The 19714-nt window shown below is 49.9% G+C and overlaps 1 protein-coding gene across 1 annotated transcript in view; it reads left to right on the forward strand.

Moving 5' to 3' along the window:
- The window catches only part of LOC144730029 (A disintegrin and metalloproteinase with thrombospondin motifs 9-like), a 171419-nt gene that overhangs the window by 133072 nt on the left and 18633 nt on the right, over positions 1–19714 (forward strand). The window contains exon 29 of the mRNA XM_078610498.1: positions 3551–3736. Coding sequence (XP_078466624.1) covers positions 3551–3736 — 186 coding nt within the window. The remainder of the gene's footprint in view (positions 1–3550; positions 3737–19714) is intronic.

The following is a 19714-nucleotide window of genomic DNA, read 5'->3' on the forward strand; positions in this document are numbered from 1 at the left end:
TTATATATGATACGTCATTATATTGTTCGTTATTATATAGTTAATATCATCACGTGGCGTTTTCACTGGAGATCTCTTTTTAACAAAGGCCAAGTTTTTCCTGTAGTGAGAGAGTAATATTCATGATAGCAGTAATGCATGAGTAATATTTAAAAAAAAAAACTGTGGTGGTAAAACATAAAACTGCAGAGTTATCTGCAGTTGATGATGGGGGAAAAAATGCAAATCACTGCAACAACAAAAATTGCAATTTCTAAAATGCCACCGTTGACCTTGATGAACATTTCCACGAATGTCAGCAGTAGTTCGCCCCACAGAGTGCAGACACAGGATGCATAGGGCCCTGCCGTTATCTTGGGCCGTACAATGGGAGACACCGAGGCATTGGGCCCACCCTTCACAAGCTAAACCTTCCTTATCCACATTTTATCAGTGGGAGGCTGGGGGGAGGGTGCGGCAGGCTCTGTACCGAACCTGGCATTCAGGATACACGATAGCAGATAACGATCTCAGGGGAGGTTTCCTGCCAACCGCAAAAGGGGTTGATGAAAATGTCACTTGCCGCTTTGACTGCCCTTGCGAGGGGGCACCGATGCGATTGGGCACTGGAAGGTTTGCCCCCCCCTCCTTTACCCACCCACACTCACCCACCTCCGTTTCGTCTCGCTGTTAATTTTAGACACACGATGGAAATGTCATGGGATGGCAGCAGGGAGCGGAGGAGTTCGAGCTGACAGAAAGACTCCCGTTGCTGTGACCCCCCATTGTTTGATTTATCTCTTAAAGGAGCAGAGAGCGAAGGGTGCGCGTGCGTGTATGTGTGCGTGTATGTGTCTGTCTGTGTGTGTGTGGCACAGTGGCAAAGATGCATTTAAATTAACGTAGAAGTTTTTAAATGTTTTAAACATTTATTATCGGAGTTAAACAAAGTTTGAATAGCTGTATTGTTATACAAAGCAGGCATCATTTGGTCATATGAAGTCTAAAAGTGTGCTTGGTTTTATTGGTTTAATTTTAAATGATGATAATTATTTTTAAAAAACGATGATGACGGTAATGGATATGGTTACAAATTATGATTTTGTTGATGAAAGAAATGATGACGGAGACGATGTTTAAACGTAATGCCGATACAAATGAAAATAGCAATGCGCACGATGACGGTTCACAAAGCAATACTGTTATGATGACGACGGTGATGATGATGATGATATTCAGTGATGGTGGAGACTGTAATGACGATGATAATGACAGGTGATTATGATGATGAATATGTCTGCTCGGCTGCTTGCCGCGGGCAAGCCTTGCTGCCTGGCCATCACAACAGCCAGTGCATTAAGTAGGATTAAGCGGCATCCATCGCTGCCAGCTCTCACACAACGCTGGCACTCCTGTAGCTGGCCGCGGCGCTGGCTCAGGTTTCCCTGGCAGGGGGAACTGGGTGTCAACTTCCGCCGTCCGTTTCTGAAGCGGTAGCGGCAAGATCGGTGGCGTGCCAGCACCACAAGCGCCCCTTGTGCTAGGCCAGTGGAGAACGCGTCATTAAGTCTAAAGCAAGTCCACGTATGTACGTACGGTGTGTGGAACTTCTTTCGCACCGCGCGTAGCCAACCGTGATAATCGGAGGTGCCGGGGGTAAGGACTACGAACTCAGCACAAAAAGCAGTTCTACATGAATGAGTTTTCAATTCGGACGATTTAAAAGTGCATAGAGTTTGTAATGTACGTGCATGCATTTCAGAAATGTGCTTACGTGTGTTCAACTTCTTTTGCACCGTACGTACCGGTACATATATACGAGTCTCCTTTGCAGGCTTTCTATTGGATTTACCCTCATTCTCCCATGGTGGCAAATGACTTGGTTCACTCATCATGGGGATTGTATGTTTGTAAGTGTTTAAAGTTATATTTTAAAGACATTTAGCATTTTACGCTGACCCTGCTCAACCACTGTGCTGTCATTTTTAGCAACCACATTTTTATTTATTTAGCTTTTTTGCATTTTTTGTTATAAACAAGTACATGCACTTGCTTTGGTTCGTGGCTTGGCAGCGGTGAGTAGCACTGAGCAGTGGTCAATGGCAGGGCTTGTGAATCGATGATTGTTCAGGCTTCGGGGATTCTCTGCCTGTGCAAAGTGTCCTCGCGTGCGTGTGGTGGGGAGCGGTGGTGCAGCAGTTAACTTGCCACGCTCACGGCCAACACCGGTGACGATTATCTGTGTCGTTCCTGGGCCTCCCCTCGGTCGACTCAACCTCAAATGCGTACCTGGTGCGATGTGTAAACATCAATACTGGGGAGACAAAGGCGGCCGGGCGTGGTGCTAGCCACCCACCCCCTCAGACAGGTCTTGTTTTAGTTGCGTGTCTGTGCGTGCGATGGGAATACGCCGTTGCCAAGCGCAGTGGTTGAAGGTTTTCAGTATTTAATGCCTCGTGTACGCAGTGCCAACATCATACCTGCTTCATACTTTATTTGCGTGAAAAACACGCACACATGTTTCTGACAGCATCAACTGTAACACAAAACAGTCCGCATGATATAAATATATGAAATTTGAGGCCTGTACACACTCTATTATTTTCCATGAGTTTTTTTTTGGGGTCAGATCACGTAAATATAAACCAACTCCAACACACCCACTTTGGGCTACCTTTCGAACACACCTGTGTGCTGTACTAGTAACTAACTGGCACGTTTTGTTTACGTGACAAACCTTACTAATCGGCTGTGTCGGGTGGTGGCGGGTTTAACGACGAATTTATATTTATGTGATCTAACCCCCAAAAAACCTCCTATGGATAATATTGGTCACGAAATCCTGCGTGGTAAACTCTATTATTTGTAGACATTATTTCCCTCGTGTGCCAGTGGATCGTGTAAGTAAATTACAATCTAATGTTGCAGTGTTAGTAAAGCCTCACCAATGTATTACATTTTTCTCAGGTGTGTGAAGTCAGTTAGCTTCTTCATCTGAGCTGATGTTACCCTATAAAGTATCACTGTGTAGGACCAGGAATTATTGTAAATTGGCAACAATTAGTTCAAAGAAACATTTGGTAACTGGTTACAATATTTAATTTGCATGTTGTCTACTTATATATCTTCCATATTGTGTTTATTGGTTATTGCATTGAGATTATGTAGATGAATTTGCTGCTATAAATGACCACATGATAAGCCACTTTGCTGAGCTATCAGTTATAGCCAGGTCACTTCTGAAAAACAAGTGAATGGCTCAGTGGGCTTGACCTGGTAAGATAAAAAACATAGTTTAGTTTTATTTATATATTTTTATGGATTTTTTTTTGCTTTTCTATACTTTGCACCCCTGTCGTGTTTTTGTACTGTTTGTTTTTGTCAAGTTCTGAGCCCATGCCCATACTGGACCTCTGCGAAAAAGACCTTTATAGCTCAAATCAGATTCCTCCACTATAAATAACTATTCTGATCCGGATTCTCATTCGCTTGCCCCCTTACAGTCTGCTCAAGGCTTTCCGCGGGGACCTCTGCCTTTATTGCGTGCCTCCGTGCGTGCGTGCTCGTGCAGTGCTCCGTGACGTGTGGACGCGGGACGCAGTACCGGGAGGTGCGTTGCCTTGCCGACGGCGGCCGGGGCGACGCGCTGCTGCTGCTGCTGCCGCCTGCCGACTGCGGTCACGTGGAGAAGCCGCGGCAGCAGAGACGGTGCCGGGCCGGTCGCTGCCCGCGGTGGAGGGCGTCCTCCTGGGGCCAGGTAAACACGGCGCACCTGCACCTTGCGCCCCCTCCCCCCCGGTCGCTCGCACGCCTGAAATCGTGTCGCCTCCGTCTGCCGATAACTTGTTTGGTGTCGATGAGATTAGAGGTGAGCTAGAACTGGGCCGACGCTGCCCTGCCTCCCTGATCCTTTAGTAACCCTTTCCCCATTCAGTGACGTCTGCAAGCGGCGGGGTGGGTCCCCGATCACTTCGCCGAATCTCGGAACGTGTGAGCGGTTCGCGTTAATTTTATTTCGAGAGGCGTAGTGCTGCTGTTTTTAAAGGCATCGTACTCACGGCAGAGAACTGTAGCTACACGAACGCACTCTACGACAGCCGGCGCCAAACTGTGCCGCAAGCCCCTCCCACATTGGCCTTTTACATCCGATTCCCTTTCGGAATCGATTCCGTTCCGATGACGTGAACGGGAAAGGGTTAGTCGCCATGAGTGCGGCTTGCGCGGAGTACACCATGGAGCCAGGGTTTCCTGATCCCACTGTTGTCATTGCGGCGGCTGTCCAACAAAAACCACTGCCGTTGTTGAACCCGTGTCACAGCAACAGTAATAAGTGGCTTGCTGGGGTCGGTGGATCACTTGAAGATTCATACTGTGCGTTCTCTGTTGCTCTTTGTATATTCAGTTTAAAGTGCAGCCATGTAAGGAAATTAAGCAGTTTTATACGTAAACACAAATAGACATTTAGGCTATACTGGAATTGTTGTAGTTTGAATCTTCTCTAATGATGAAGTAAGATTTTAAAGTGACGGTCTTGTGTTCTTCAAGAGTTCCACCACATTGCTCTCGAGTGATGTTGACTTGAATGTTATTGCCATACCTTGTAACGCGTGTAAGTTTTGAAGGGTAGAGCCTTTTGGGAACCTGTTAAGTCAATATCAGTGCATGCTAGGAACTAAAACCCAATAATGGTTGAGTAGCCAGCTCAAAAGACTTAGCTGGCATCACTGAGATCATGTCTTTATCTTGTTGTGCTTCCCCCGTACCTCCGATTAGCATGGTTGGCTACGTATGGTAGCGAAGGAAGTACAAGATGAAGACACCTGCCTCCCATGATTAACATTGGTTCTCAAACCGTAATGCACTAACGTTCTCAGCCCGGTCGCCAAAGACTGCACAAAAATAAACTATCGCACTAAATGTTGGTCCTTCACGTGATTTGGGTGAGTTCCAGCTCTAATAATTAGAAACATCGGTTTGACTGGCACGATATGAACATTACTCTCGAGAACGGTAGAGGTTGTTACCCCCCGCTTGTGGGGGAAAAAAAAGAGTACGTGAAGGGAACTTGGAAGTAGTTCAGAGTTAGCCCATTCCACAGGCTATTCTCGAACACGTGGCATAAGAAGTGCTCTATGAGAATCCGGAATGGACATTGTTGTCCTTCATCCGGCACCTCCGATTATCGCGGCTGGCTACGTACGTTGCGAAAGAAGTTATACACATGTAGGTACGTACACGATACCGTGCTCATGGTACACACAGTCGTAGTAGAGTGGGGGGGGGAAATACGACAATCACACATTGGGAACAACCGCCGTGCTGGGTGGAGGAGGCAATGAGACAGAGTTCAAGAGGTGAACGGGCAGTGTTTGATGACAGAGGCAGATCTAAACTGCAGCTCTGTCATGGATCAATAGTGCTTTAGTAACGAAATTAAATAGCACGGGTTTGTTTTTCCTCCTGGTTATCTCGTCCTTTGAGGGGCATTACAGTGGACGGCCTGAGACGCGAGCGAGTCATTTTGTGCACCACACGTGTGTGCGTGTGTGTACATCAAGAAAAGAATGTGGAATAACATCACTGCTTCTCGTGGACTAAAATAAACCAAATCCTGGATCATTTGTTATACACACACATATATATGTATATTGGTGTGTGCCCAACCACGGCACGGGGGCACGTGGCAATGTGGCTCTGGTAAATGGTATTGTTTTCTCTCTTATTTTCTGGAATTCAGACATTGACTTGAATATCTATATGAAAGTAATGTATCTTAAAATAAATATTTTTGCAATGCAGACATCAGGTTAATCAATCACTTTTTTTCCCAAAATCATCGGAATGTAGGGTAGCTTTGGGGGTGTTTTTTCTTTCGTCTAAAATAATTTATAGCAGGGCGGACAGTTTTGGTGTAATGGTCAGCACACCGGACTTGCGAACCAGAGGTGGGCTGTCCGATTCGACAGTTGAAACAATGGGGCAAGTTTCTTAAATCTTCCCCACGTCTCTGTCCACCCTGAAGTATGAATGGGTCTCGCTCACAGCTAGTCGATCGTAAGGTCGTAATTATAATATATATTGGGGGACACACAATTTACACATCCCCCCCAATATAATTAAAATATGATCAAAATGTCCCCCCCAATATATTGCTATGAAATAGATTTCTGTTTATATGATTGTGGTTATGGTTATGGTTGTACTTTATTAATCCCTTATCTCTGCCATTACATACAATGAAACAAGAAAAGGTAAAAAAAGAAGAAACAGAGCAATGTAATACAATACACTATTAGACATTATTGCAAAAAAAAAAATCCATCCTGTGTGTTAGTGAATTTTTTTAATATTTGAGGCAGGAAATGGCAGGAGATTCGTTTTCAAATTCAGATTTTTTTTTTGTCTGGGGGGGAACCCCCACACCCCCTGGAAGATTTGGTCCCCCCCCAATGTTGACTCCATGACATCGGCCTTGGTCGATGGGCAGGTCGCGTGTGGTGGTTTATCGTGCGGGTCCTGTCGAAGATTAGGCCAAATGCCCTCCAGAGGTCATTCCTCCAGCAGCCTTTTGCAGGACTGCACCTGTGCCTTTTAACCTCTGCTAGCCTGGTGCAGCAGCAGCGCACACGCCTGTAATGCAACGCTTTGGAGGTGAGCGTGAGTGGACGGTGTAGATTTGTGAAACTCGGCAACCGAATTGCAGAATTCTCCCGATAACAATGTACCGAGACTTGCGAGGCTTTTTCTGGTAAAATAGATGGCATTGTAAAATAAATGACAGGATATACGTTTTATATATAAAAAAAAATACTTTAAAGTATGGGATTATTGTTGAAAACTGGCAGTGTAGTCTGAGTCATGATTCATAAACTTATACGGCTTGATGCACATATTTACGGGTTAGGGTTCTGGTATTAGGATGAGTGTCGTAATGCAGTGCGGTAGGCACCAAAGCTTTACATATTCCTTTCATAACAATTATAAAAACAGCAGCGTGCTTTTGGCACATTACTAGCAAGAACATTTCAAACAATTCAGCACTGATTCAACATCAATTCCAACATAAGGCTCCAAATCGTGCATCACCTCGGCCAATGCAATTTTTTGTTTGTTATTTTTAACGATCCCGTATGTTTAAGCTCCCTCCCAAACAAAAAAAAATTGGCGCTGAATCTGCAGTGGAAACTCTACACCGCAAATGCAATTTCCAAAAATCCTTCGCCGCGTGGGCCCTCGGTCCGTGCCAGAGAGAAAGAGCGAGAGAGCTTGACGAGCCAGAGGAGCGTGCCTCCCTTGTACGGCAAAAACGACGTGCTCCCCCCCCCCCGCCCCCCCCGCTTGTCTGACGGGTCACCCCAGGTCACGGTGAAGTCACGGCGTGGGAATTTAGCCTCTCCGAGGGTTGGTGAGGCGTCCGCGCGGTCATTGTGGACGCAAAGTGGCCGCGGCCACCATTTGTGAGGTTTTTTTTTTCCCTCGCCGAGCCGCCAAGAGACGTTCGCGTGGCTCTATTTGGGAGAGAGACAGAGAGAGAGGGCTCGAATAATCTGTCGTGTGGTAATGTCACAGCTCATTTATTCACTGCATTAAAAAGGAAGATGCAGTCCATGAAACGGTTGTCTTCGCTGTAGATGCATAAACCATGACGCGAAGGGGCATCCTCCGAGCGGCTTTTTGTCCAGCCATCGAACAAAGAAGGTCACTGTATTGCACGCTTTGAGGTGCACTCCTGCGGCCGTCTCAAAAGCTCCTCTGATATGAGGAAGCCACTGGAGCGATGCACTTTTAAATCTAGATTGACAACTCATTTCTTTAGAACTCCTTTGTGTGTTTAGTTTGTTGTCCTTCCACCGCACCTCCGATCAGCACGGCTGGCGCTACGTAGGGTGCGAAAGAAGTTCAACATACATGCATGCATGGGACGTGTGTTCCGGGCCATCACACGTGACTTTGAAGCTTCGTTGAGGAAAAACAGAAGCTTTGCATTTGTGATTAAGTGCATCGCTCATGGTCCTCACGTCCCACCATTGTGATGTCACTTCCACGTGAGAATCGATACAGCATCGGTGCACTCGTGTGGACTGTCGTGGTTAAGTTTGTCAATCCACTGCAAGCTGAGGGCCTCTTCATACCATGCAGACACTGAGGAATAGCTTCTAACCGTACAGTATTTCTCCATGTCAACATGGACAGTATACTGAAGAAGGAATTTGTATTTGCATTCGCCCAGTGCTGGTGGTAAGAATGCATGGCGTTCCACTGATCCATCGCACTGGATCAGACAAATTGCCCACGGCACCGGATTGGCAGCAAGGCAAGCCTCTGCTGAAGCTGTCGAAAAACAAAGATCCCCCGTATAGCCTTCACGGACCGTAGGAGCAAGTGCTGTTCGCGAGTAGCGCCTGTGAAGGTCGGCACGGCACACGAGGCGATGGCCGCCTTTGTCTCCCGAGCGGCAATGTTCACGCGCCGCACCAGATACTCATTTGAGGCTGAGTTGACCTAGGGGAGGCCCAGGACCGATTCAAATAATCGTCATTGGTGCTGGGAATCGAGCGGGAATCGAGCCCGGGTCGCCAGATTCGAAGCGCAGCGCGCTGACCGCTACTACACTCCCGCCGTGACGGGAGGTCACACGACCCACCAGCAGTGCCAACGGGACCTTTGGCGACTCTGCGTGATGAATGGCATCGCACTGCCCTCTTGTGGAAGGGTTTGCGCTCCTTTTTTGCGTGAGAGATCGTTGTCCGTGTTGCTGTGCTCGGTTGCATCACGTGCCCAGAGGAATCTTTGCTCTTTACCAGAAATCGGATCGCTCAGTGCTCATCATCATGTGTGTGACTTGAAACCTCCTGAGTCACGAGGTGGCCAGTAGGTAACAGCACGGATCACTGTGCGACGATTTGTGCCGTCATTAACGTTCGGTCTGTCCCCTTCTTGTGTACTCTCTACTCGAGTTACCTTCCACGTGTAAAATATGCATAACAAGGCTGACCAAACGTTCCTATCCAGGATGCTGCTTAAATAGATTCTCGAGCCTCAGTGGTCCCTTCCCTGGTTAATTAATGGCCAAGCAATATCATGATATTTTATTTTTCCACCACGTGGACCTTGCACGAGGTTTGGCTGTGCTATGCGTTGTCCAGTCACGCCCGCGGGTTGTTCCACACAACGCCCGACGTTCTGCCGCACGTGCCGAGAACTTCTTCGGAAACCGAAGCGGAACGTTGGACACATCGGAGAGCCCTACGGCAAGGCCGCGTAAAATAAAAATGAAACCTACGCAGTCGTATTTCGCACGGTTTTTTTTGCGCACATCTGCCGATTGCATAACAGCTTCGAATAACATCTTGAATGAGTAAACTTCGGGCAGACGGGACTTGGGCTGTGTCCAGCCGTGAGCAGGACTGGGAGAGGAGTGGAGGAATTACAGGAACGCTGCTGCCATGGGTGGCTGGCAAACCACTCAGCGTGTGGGCACGCCATGGGTCCCACTCGCTTGGCCGTTCGTCCGAGGCCGCTTGGCCCCATCGTGTCTAAACCAAACTGTTGTATTTTTATTTTAACCAGGTAAGGCCTGCTGATCTTCAGCAACTCTTTGTCAGAAGCGACCTGGCCACCACAAATGATAGCTCAACGAAGTGGCTCATCGTGTGGAAATGTATAGCAGCCAGATACTCTAAATGCACGCTTGATTCTTAACGTGGAGGGGAAATCCGGATAACCCGGAGAACCCGGAGATAAATCCACACGACCACGAGGAGAACACGCAGACTCCCAATACACTGCAGGCGTCAGGGTTGTGATCGAACCCACGACCTCCTGCATACCAACCGAGGCAATTGACATCTCACCATCATGGCGCCCTCTATCCTTCGCCATGCTTGGATAGGAATACAGATCAAAGCAGCGTGGAGTGCACATATTTATAATATATACATGGATGGGTGCGTGCTTACAAATACACTGAGAGACAAAACGAGACTCGTGTATTTGAGAATGCGTGCAAGGTTAAAACACCGTCCTCACTGTCAAGAAAAGCAAGTGGGCTTGGGCAGGACGTGTCACTTGATTGGATTATGGCCGATGTTAGAGACTGAAAATGGAGTGGCAGACAAGGGAGGGAAAGCGCCCAAGACAGCGTGGCCCACCATAGAGATGGAGCGATGGAATCAGCTCATGACGGCAGCTTGGGCGGGCCTTCATCCAGCAGTAAATAGATCACGGCTGACAATGATTTCCTCGCACCTCCGATTTGCGCGGCAGCCTACGTACGGTGCGAAAGAACGTCAACATACATACATTACATACGTAATCATAATGATCTATATCTGAGCCTATATCCCTACTGCTCTCTGCTCAGTAATCACTTCGAAACACACTTTGCAGGAGTGGGACGTCTCGGACCACTGTCACGAGCAGTATATATTGCCAAGCAACGCAGGGTGGATAGCAATGGCACATTCGGAAAGAGATGAGGCTGCTTTGCGGAAGCGCTGCATACAGATTCACGGCGAAGCCGCACAAAGGATTATCAATGAACCCCTCGGAGATCTCCTGTGCACAGGCCACAGGGCAGTTCAAAGGGGAGTTACGCTTGTATAGGGGTATTCAATACAACAAATGGGATTGCCTTGTAAGCAAGCGGCCGTGGAAGGATTTAAAAGGTCCACGCTCTTCCACAGACATGATACAAAATAATCATTAGCGTCCACCAGGGCCGGATTAAGTCGCGGGGACTTTCGGGGTTACAGCCCAGAGGCCTCTGCCCGCAGGAGGGGCCTCCAGAGATGAAGTGAAAAGTTATTTCATTTTGTAAATGCTGACCTTTATTTGTTGTTAGTTTTGTAAACAAATTTTTTTTCATTTTTCTTTAACTTTTTTTTTCCTTTTGAAAATATTACTGGGTGCCTCACAGTACCTGTAGCCCAGGAGCCTACACAATCTGAATCCGGCCCTGGCGTCGACCCATAACTAACAGAGAGGGTCCTCAACCACGACCAGCTGTTGGTTCACCAGCATTGGTTTCAAGCAAGCCTCACGTTGCAAATGAGACATTGAATGTCGAATCCGGTCCAGTATTTGCTTGCGTTGAACCAAATGCGACTGGAATCAAGCACGATCAGAACGCTGCTGTGTACGTTGAACTTCTTTCGCACCGTACGTAGCCAACCGTGCTCATGGGCGGTGCGGCGAGCTGTGTGGCTCGCGGTACGTGAGTTGGGTGCCGTTGCCTGCTTGTGTATTTCGTGGCGTGGAACAAACGTAGAAGAGTGAACGTGAGAGCTGAAGTTGGGTCTGGTAGCACGAAGGGACGGCCAAAGTCGCGCGAAAGAGGCACGTCCGTTGGACATTCATTATTTTTTCTTTCCAGTTGAATGTTTAGTTTGCCCCAATTGATGTTATTTGTGATTATTTGGCAGCGGTGCACACAGCACAACTCAGAGCAACGCTCGATACATTAGTCAACAACACAGGGCCCTTAAAAGAGAAAATATATGTTTGGCGACGTTTCATTTATGTGCTGTGATGAAGGACCGTTGCCACAATCGTCACCCATTATAGAATTTTCCTTTGAAGGCCACAACAGTGTTATTGACTAATGTGTTGAGTTTTTTTCTTTCTATTTTACATACAGTGTTGACATTTTAACATTTACTGTACGGCGCTTTGTGATCTTTGGACGACAGGCGCTGTGTAAAGATAATAGGCTGTTATCACTGTACTTAGTATTATTAATACATAACGTAACTATTTTGTTCAGTAAAAACGGTTCGTTCACGTTTTGTTGGGCAGTAAGAGAAGGCCAGAGTGCAGGTACGGCTGGTTTGTCAATGCACGGCTGGATGCGCGTTGACGAAGGCGGGGGAGCATACGTAGTACAATACAACAATGATCTTTTTTCTGCACCGCTCTTTGCTACCCACGACTGGCAAGGCCAGAGTATCGTGTCATATCCGTATTTAAAAAGAAAACGGCAAGGATTTTTTTAATGAATGATTAGAATACAGGGTTTGCTTTATTTTCGTAGTGAGTTAAAATATTTATCTTTTGAGCAATTGTTTTTTTTATATTCTTGGTTCTTCCGGTAAAGTCACGTACCAATACTTTACCGAAAGAACCAAGAATATGAATTCCCGCAGTCACGAAAGTTTTAAGTCAAATTTTTGTTTCTGTTGTTCTAAGTCGTCTTGGTTACATGCTGGGGTTTCTACGCTGGGGTTTCTACGCTGGGGTTTCTACGCTGGGGTTTCTACGCTGGGGTTTCTACGCTGGGGTTTCTACGCTGGGGTTTCTACGCTGGGGTTTCTACTCTGGGGTTTCTACGCTGGGGTTTCTACGCTGGGGTTTCTACGCTGGGGTTTCTACGCTGGGGTTTCTACGCTGGGGTTTCTACTCTGGGGTTTCTACGCTGGGGTTTCTACGCTGGGGTTTCTACGCTGGGGTTTCTACGCTGGGGTTTCTACGCTGGGGTTTCTACGCTGGGGTTTCTACGCTGGGGTTTCTACGCTGGGGTTTCTACGCTGGGGTTTCTACTCTGGGGTTTCTACGCTGGGGTTTCTACGCTGGGGTTTCTACGCTGGGGTTTCTACTCTGGGGATTCTACGCTGGGGTTTCTACGCTGGGGTTTCTACTCTGGGGTTTCTACGCTGGGGTTTCTACGCTGGGGTTTCTACGCTGGGGTTTCTACTCTGGGGTTTCTACTCTGGGGTTTCTACGCTGGGGTTTCTACGCTGGGGTTTCTACTCTGGGGTTTCTACTCTGGGGTTTCTACGCTGGGGTTTCTACTCTGGGGTTTCTACTCTGGGGTTTCTACGCTGGGGTTTCTACGCTGGGGTTTCTACTCTGGGGTTTCTACTCTGGGGTTTCTACGCTGGGGTTTCTACGCTGGGGTTTCTACTCTGGGGTTTCTACGCTGGGGTTTCTACGCTGGGGTTTCTACGCTGGGGTTTCTACTCTGGGGTTTCTACTCTGGGGTTTCTACGCTGGGGTTTCTACGCTGGGGTTTCTACGCTGGGGTTTCTACTCTGGGGTTTCTACGCTGGGGTTTCTACGCTGGGGTTTCTACGCTGGGGTTTCTACGCTGGGGTTTCTACGCTGGGGTTTCTACGCTGGGGTTTCTACGCTGGGGTTTCTACGCTGGGGTTTCTACGCTGGGGTTTCTACGCTGGGGTTTCTACGCTGGGGTTTCTACGCTGGGGTTTCTACGCTGGGGTTTCTACGCTGGGGTTTCTACTCTGGGGTTTCTACGCTGGGGTTTCTACGCTGGGGTTTCTACGCTGGGGTTTCTACGCTGGGGTTTCTACGCTGGGGTTTCTACGCTGGGGTTTCTACGCTGGGGTTTCTACGCTGGGGTTTCTACGCTGGGGTTTCTACTCTGGGGTTTCTACGCTGGGGTTTCTACGCTGGGGTTTCTACTCTGGGGTTTCTACGCTGGGGTTTCTACGCTGGGGTTTCTACTCTGGGGTTTCTACGCTGGGGTTTCTACGCTGGGGTTTCTACTCTGGGGTTTCTACGCTGGGGTTTCTACGCTGGGGTTTCTACGCTGGGGTTTCTACTCTGGGGTTTCTACTCTGGGGTTTCTACGCTGGGGTTTCTACGCTGGGGTTTCTACGCTGGGGTTTCTACTCTGGGGTTTCTACTCTGGGGTTTCTACGCTGGGGTTTCTACTCTGGGGTTTCTACTCTGGGGTTTCTACGCTGGGGTTTCTACGCTGGGGTTTCTACTCTGGGGTTTCTACTCTGGGGTTTCTACGCTGGGGTTTCTACGCTGGGGTTTCTACTCTGGGGTTTCTACGCTGGGGTTTCTACGCTGGGGTTTCTACGCTGGGGTTTCTACTCTGGGGTTTCTACTCTGGGGTTTCTACGCTGGGGTTTCTACGCTGGGGTTTCTACGCTGGGGTTTCTACGCTGGGGTTTCTACGCTGGGGTTTCTACGCTGGGGTTTCTACGCTGGGGTTTCTACTCTGGGGTTTCTACGCTGGGGTTTCTACGCTGGGGTTTCTACGCTGGGGTTTCTACTCTGGGGTTTCTACTCTGGGGTTTCTACGCTGGGGTTTCTACGCTGGGGTTTCTACGGTGGGGTTTCTACGCTGGGGTTTCTACGCTGGGGTTTCTACGCTGGGGTTTCTACGCTGGGGTTTCTACGCTGGGGTTTCTACGCTGGGGTTTCTACGCTGGGGTTTCTACGCTGGGGTTTCTACGCTGGGGTTTCTACGCTGGGGTTTCTACGCTGGGGTTTCTACGCTGGGGTTTCTACGCTGGGGTTTCTACGCTGGGGTTTCTACGCTGGGGTTTCTACTCTGGGGTTTCTACTCTGGGGTTTCTACGCTGGGGTTTCTACTCTGGGGTTTCTACTCTGGGGTTTCTTCGCTGGGGTTTCTACTCTGGGGTTTCTACTCTGGGGTTTCTACGCTGGGGTTTCTACGCTGGGGTTTCTACTCTGGGGTTTCTACTCTGGGGTTTCTACGCTGGGGTTTCTACGCTGGGGTTTCTACTCTGGGGTTTCTACTCTGGGGTTTCTACGCTGGGGTTTCTACACTGGGGTTTCTACTCTGGGGTTTCTACTCTGGGGTTTCTACGCTGGGGTTTCTACTCTGGGGTTTCTACGCTGGGGTTTCTACGCTGGGGTTTCTACGCTGGGGTTTCTACTCTGGGGTTTCTACTCTGGGGTTTCTACGCTGGGGTTTCTACTCTGGGGTTTCTACGCTGGGGTTTCTACGCTGGGGTTTCTACGCTGGGGTTTCTACGCTGGGGTTTCTACGCTGGGGTTTCTACGCTGGGGTTTCTACGCTGGGGTTTCTACTCTGGGGTTTCTACGCTGGGGTTTCTACGCTGGGGTTTCTACGCTGGGGTTTCTACGCTGGGGTTTCTACTCTGGGGTTTCTACGCTGGGGTTTCTATGCTGGGGTTTCTACGCTGGGGTTTCCACTCTGGGGTTTCTACGCTGGGGTTTCTACTCTGGGGTTTCTACTCTGGGGTTTCTACTCTGGGGTTTCTACGCTGGGGTTTCTACGCTGGGGTTTCTACGCTGGGGTTTCTACGCTGGGGTTTCTACGCTGGGGTTTCTACTCTGGGGTTTCTACTCTGGGGTTTCTACGCTGGGGTTTCTATGCTGGGGTTTCTACTCTGGGGTTTCTACTCTGGGGTTTCTACGCTGGGGTTTCTACGCTGGGGTTTCTACGCTGGGGTTTCTACGCTGGGGTTTCTACTCTGGGGTTTCTACTCTGGGGTTTCTATGCTGGGGTTTCTACTCTGGGGTTTCTACTCTGGGGTTTCTACGCTGGGGTTTCTACGCTGGGGTTTCTACGCTGGGGTTTCTACTCTGGGGTTTCTACGCTGGGGTTTCTACTCTGGGGTTTCTACGCTGGGGTTTCTACGCTGGGGTTTCTACGCTGGGGTTTCTACTCTGGGATTTCTACGCTGGGGTTTCTACGCTGGGGTTTCTACGCTGGGGTTTCTACGCTGGGGTTTCTACGCTGGGGTTTCTACTCTGGGGTTTCTACGCTGGGGTTTCTACGCTGGGGTTTCTACGCTGGGGTTTCTACGCTGGGGTTTCTACGCTGGGGTTTCTACGCTGGGGTTTCTACGCTGGGGTTTCTACTCTGGGGTTTCTACGCTGGGGTTTCTACGCTGGGGTTTCTACGCTGGGGTTTCTACTCTGGGGTTTCTACGCTGGGGTTTCTACGCTGGGGTTTCTACGCTGGGGTTTCTACGCTGGGGTTTCTACGCTGGGGTTTCTACGCTGGGGTTTCTACGCTGGGGTTTCTACTCTGGGGTTTCTACGCTGGGGTTTCTACGCTGGGGTTTCTACTCTGGGGTTTCTACGCTGGGGTTTCTACGCTGGGGTTTCTACTCTGGGGTTTCTACGCTGGGGTTTCTACGCTGGGGTTTCTACTCTGGGGTTTCTACGCTGGGGTTTCTACTCTGGGGTTTCTACTCTGGGGTTTCTACGCTGGGGTTTCTACGCTGGGGTTTCTACGCTGGGGTTTCTACTCTGGGGTTTCTACGCTGGGGTTTCTACGCTGGGGTTTCTACGCTGGGGTTTCTACGCTGGGGTTTCTACTCTGGGGTTTCTACGCTGGGGTTTCTACTCTGGGGTTTCTACTCTGGGGTTTCTACGCTGGGGTTTCTACGCTGGGGTTTCTACGCTGGGGTTTCTACGCTGGGGTTTCTACGCTGGGGTTTCTACGCTGGGGTTTCTACGCTGGGGTTTCTACTCTGGGGTTTCTACTCTGGGGTTTCTACTCTGGGGTTTCTACGCTGGGGTTTCTACGCTGGGGTTTCTACGCTGGGGTTTCTACGCTGGGGTTTCTACTCTGGGGTTTCTACGCTGGGGTTTCTACTCTGGGGTTTCTACGCTGGGGTTTCTACGCTGGGGTTTCTACTCTGGGGTTTCTACTCTGGGGTTTCTACGCTGGGGTTTCTACTCTGGGGTTTCTACGCTGGGGTTTCTACGCTGGGGTTTCTACGCTGGGGTTTCTACGCTGGGGTTTCTACTCTGGGGTTTCTACTCTGGGGTTTCTACGCTGGGGTTTCTACGCTGGGGTTTCTACGCTGGGGTTTCTACTCTGGGGTTTCTACGCTGGGGTTTCTACGCTGGGGTTTCTACGCTGGGGTTTCTACTCTGGGGTTTCTACGCTGGGGTTTCTACTCTGGGGTTTCTACTCTGGGGTTTCTACTCTGGGGTTTCTACGCTGGGGTTTCTACGCTGGGGTTTCTACGCTGGGGTTTCTACTCTGGGGTTTCTACTCTGGGGTTTCTACTCTGGGGTTTCTACGCTGGGGTTTCTACGCTGGGGTTTCTACGCTGGGGTTTCTACTCTGGGGTTTCTACGCTGGGGTTTCTACGCTGGGGTTTCTACGCTGGGGTTTCTACGCTGGGGTTTCTACTCTGGGGTTTCTACGCTGGGGTTTCTACGCTGGGGTTTCTACGCTGGGGTTTCTACGCTGGGGTTTCTACTCTGGGGTTTCTACGCTGGGGTTTTTACGCTGGGGTTTCTACGCTGGGGTTTCTACTCTGGGGTTTCTACGCTGGGGTTTCTACGCTGGGGTTTCTACGCTGGGGTTTCTACGCTGGGGTTTCTACGCTGGGGTTTCTACGCTGGGGTTTCTACGCTGGGGTTTCTACTCTGGGGTTTCTACGCTGGGGTTTCTACGCTGGGGTTTCTACTCTGGGGTTTCTACGCTGGGGTTTCTACGCTGGGGTTTCTACTCTGGGGTTTCTACGCTGGGGTTTCTACGCTGGGGTTTCTACTCTGGGGTTTCTACGCTGGGGTTTCTACTCTGGGGTTTCTACTCTGGGGTTTCTACGCTGGGGTTTCTACGCTGGGGTTTCTACTCTGGGGTTTCTACGCTGGGGTTTCTACGCTGGGGTTTCTACGCTGGGGTTTCTACGCTGGGGTTTCTACTCTGGGGTTTCTACGCTGGGGTTTCTACTCTGGGGTTTCTACTCTGGGGTTTCTACGCTGGGGTTTCTACGCTGGGGTTTCTACGCTGGGGTTTCTACGCTGGGGTTTCTACGCTGGGGTTTCTACGCTGGGGTTTCTACGCTGGGGTTTCTACGCTGGGGTTTCTACTCTGGGGTTTCTACGCTGGGGTTTCTACTCTGGGGTTTCTACTCTGGGGTTTCTACTCTGGGGTTTCTACGCTGGGGTTTCTACGCTGGGGTTTCTACGCTGGGGTTTCTACGCTGGGGTTTCTACTCTGGGGTTTCTACGCTGGGGTTTCTACTCTGGGGTTTCTACTCTGGGGTTTCTTCGCTGGGGTTTCTACTCTGGGGTTTCTACTCTGGGGTTTCTACGCTGGGGTTTCTACGCTGGGGTTTCTACTCTGGGGTTTCTACTCTGGGGTTTCTACGCTGGGGTTTCTACGCTGGGGTTTCTACTCTGGGGTTTCTACTCTGGGGTTTCTACGCTGGGGTTTCTACACTGGGGTTTCTACTCTGGGGTTTCTACTCTGGGGTTTCTACGCTGGGGTTTCTACTCTGGGGTTTCTACGCTGGGGTTTCTACGCTGGGGTTTCTACGCTGGGGTTTCTACTCTGGGGTTTCTACTCTGGGGTTTCTACGCTGGGGTTTCTACTCTGGGGTTTCTACGCTGGGGTTTCTACGCTGGGGTTTCTACGCTGGGGTTTCTACGCTGGGGTTTCTACGCTGGGGTTTCTACGCTGGGGTTTCTACGCTGGGGTTTCTACTCTGGGGTTTCTACGCTGGGGTTTCTATGCTGGGGTTTCTACGCTGGGGTTTCTACGCTGGGGTTTCTACTCTGGGGTTTCTACGCTGGGGTTTCTATGCTGGGGTTTCTACGCTGGGGTTTCCACTCTGGGGTTTCTACGCTGGGGTTTCTACTCTGGGGTTTCTACTCTGGGGTTTCTACGCTGGGGTTTCTACGCTGGGGTTTCTACGCTGGGGTTTCTACGCTGGGGTTTCTACGCTGGGGTTTCTACTCTGGGGTTTCTACTCTGGGGTTTCTACGCTGGGGTTTCTATGCTGGGGTTTCTACTCTGGGGTTTCTACTCTGGGGTTTCTACGCTGGGGTTTCTACGCTGGGGTTTCTACGCTGGGGTTTCTACGCTGGGGTTTCTACTCTGGGGTTTCTACTCTGGGGTTTCTATGCTGGGGTTTCTACTCTGGGGTTTCTACTCTGGGGTTTCTACGCTGGGGTTTCTACGCTGGGGTTTCTACGCTGGGGTTTCTACTCTGGGGTTTCTACGCTGGGGTTTCTACTCTGGGGTTTCTACGCTGGGGTTTCTACGCTGGGGTTTCTACGCTGGGGTTTCTACTCTGGGATTTCTACGCTGGGGTTTCTACGCTGGGGTTTCTACGCTGGGGTTTCTACGCTGGGGTTTCTACGCTGGGGTTTCTACTCTGGGGTTTCTACGCTGGGGTTTCTACTCTGGGGTTTCTACTCTGGGGTTTCTTCGCTGGGGTTTCTACGCTGGGGTTTCTACGCTGGGGTTTCTACGCTGGGGTTTCTACGCTGGGGTTTCTACGCTGGGGTTTCTACGCTGGGGTTTCTACGCTGGGGTTTCTACTCTGGGGTTTCTACGCTGGGGTTTCTACTCTGGGGTTTCTACTCTGGGGTTTCTACTCTGGGGTTTCTACGCTGGGGTTTCTACGCTGGGGTTTCTACGCTGGGGTTTCTACGCTGGGGTTTCTACTCTGGGGTTTCTACGCTGGGGTTTCTACTCTGGGGTTTCTACTCTGGGGTTTCTTCGCTGGGGTTTCTACTCTGGGGTTTCTACTCTGGGGTTTCTACGCTGGGGTTTCTACGCTGGGGTTTCTACTCTGGGGTTTCTACTCTGGGGTTTCTACGCTGGGGTTTCTACGCTGGGGTTTCTACTCTGGGGTTTCTACTCTGGGGTTTCTACGCTGGGGTTTCTACACTGGGGTTTCTACTCTGGGGTTTCTACTCTGGGGTTTCTACGCTGGGGTTTCTACTCTGGGGTTTCTACGCTGGGGTTTCTACGCTGGGGTTTCTACGCTGGGGTTTCTACTCTGGGGTTTCTACTCTGGGGTTTCTACGCTGGGGTTTCTACTCTGGGGTTTCTACGCTGGGGTTTCTACGCTGGGGTTTCTACGCTGGGGTTTCTACGCTGGGGTTTCTACGCTGGGGTTTCTACGCTGGGGTTTCTACGCTGGGGTTTCTACTCTGGGGTTTCTACGCTGGGGTTTCTATGCTGGGGTTTCTACGCTGGGGTTTCTACGCTGGGGTTTCTACTCTGGGGTTTCTACGC

Source organism: Lampetra planeri, chromosome 34, assembly GCF_965212315.1.
Source record: "Lampetra planeri chromosome 34, kcLamPlan1.2.h2, whole genome shotgun sequence".
Taxonomy (NCBI): Eukaryota; Metazoa; Chordata; class Hyperoartia; order Petromyzontiformes; family Petromyzontidae; genus Lampetra; species Lampetra planeri.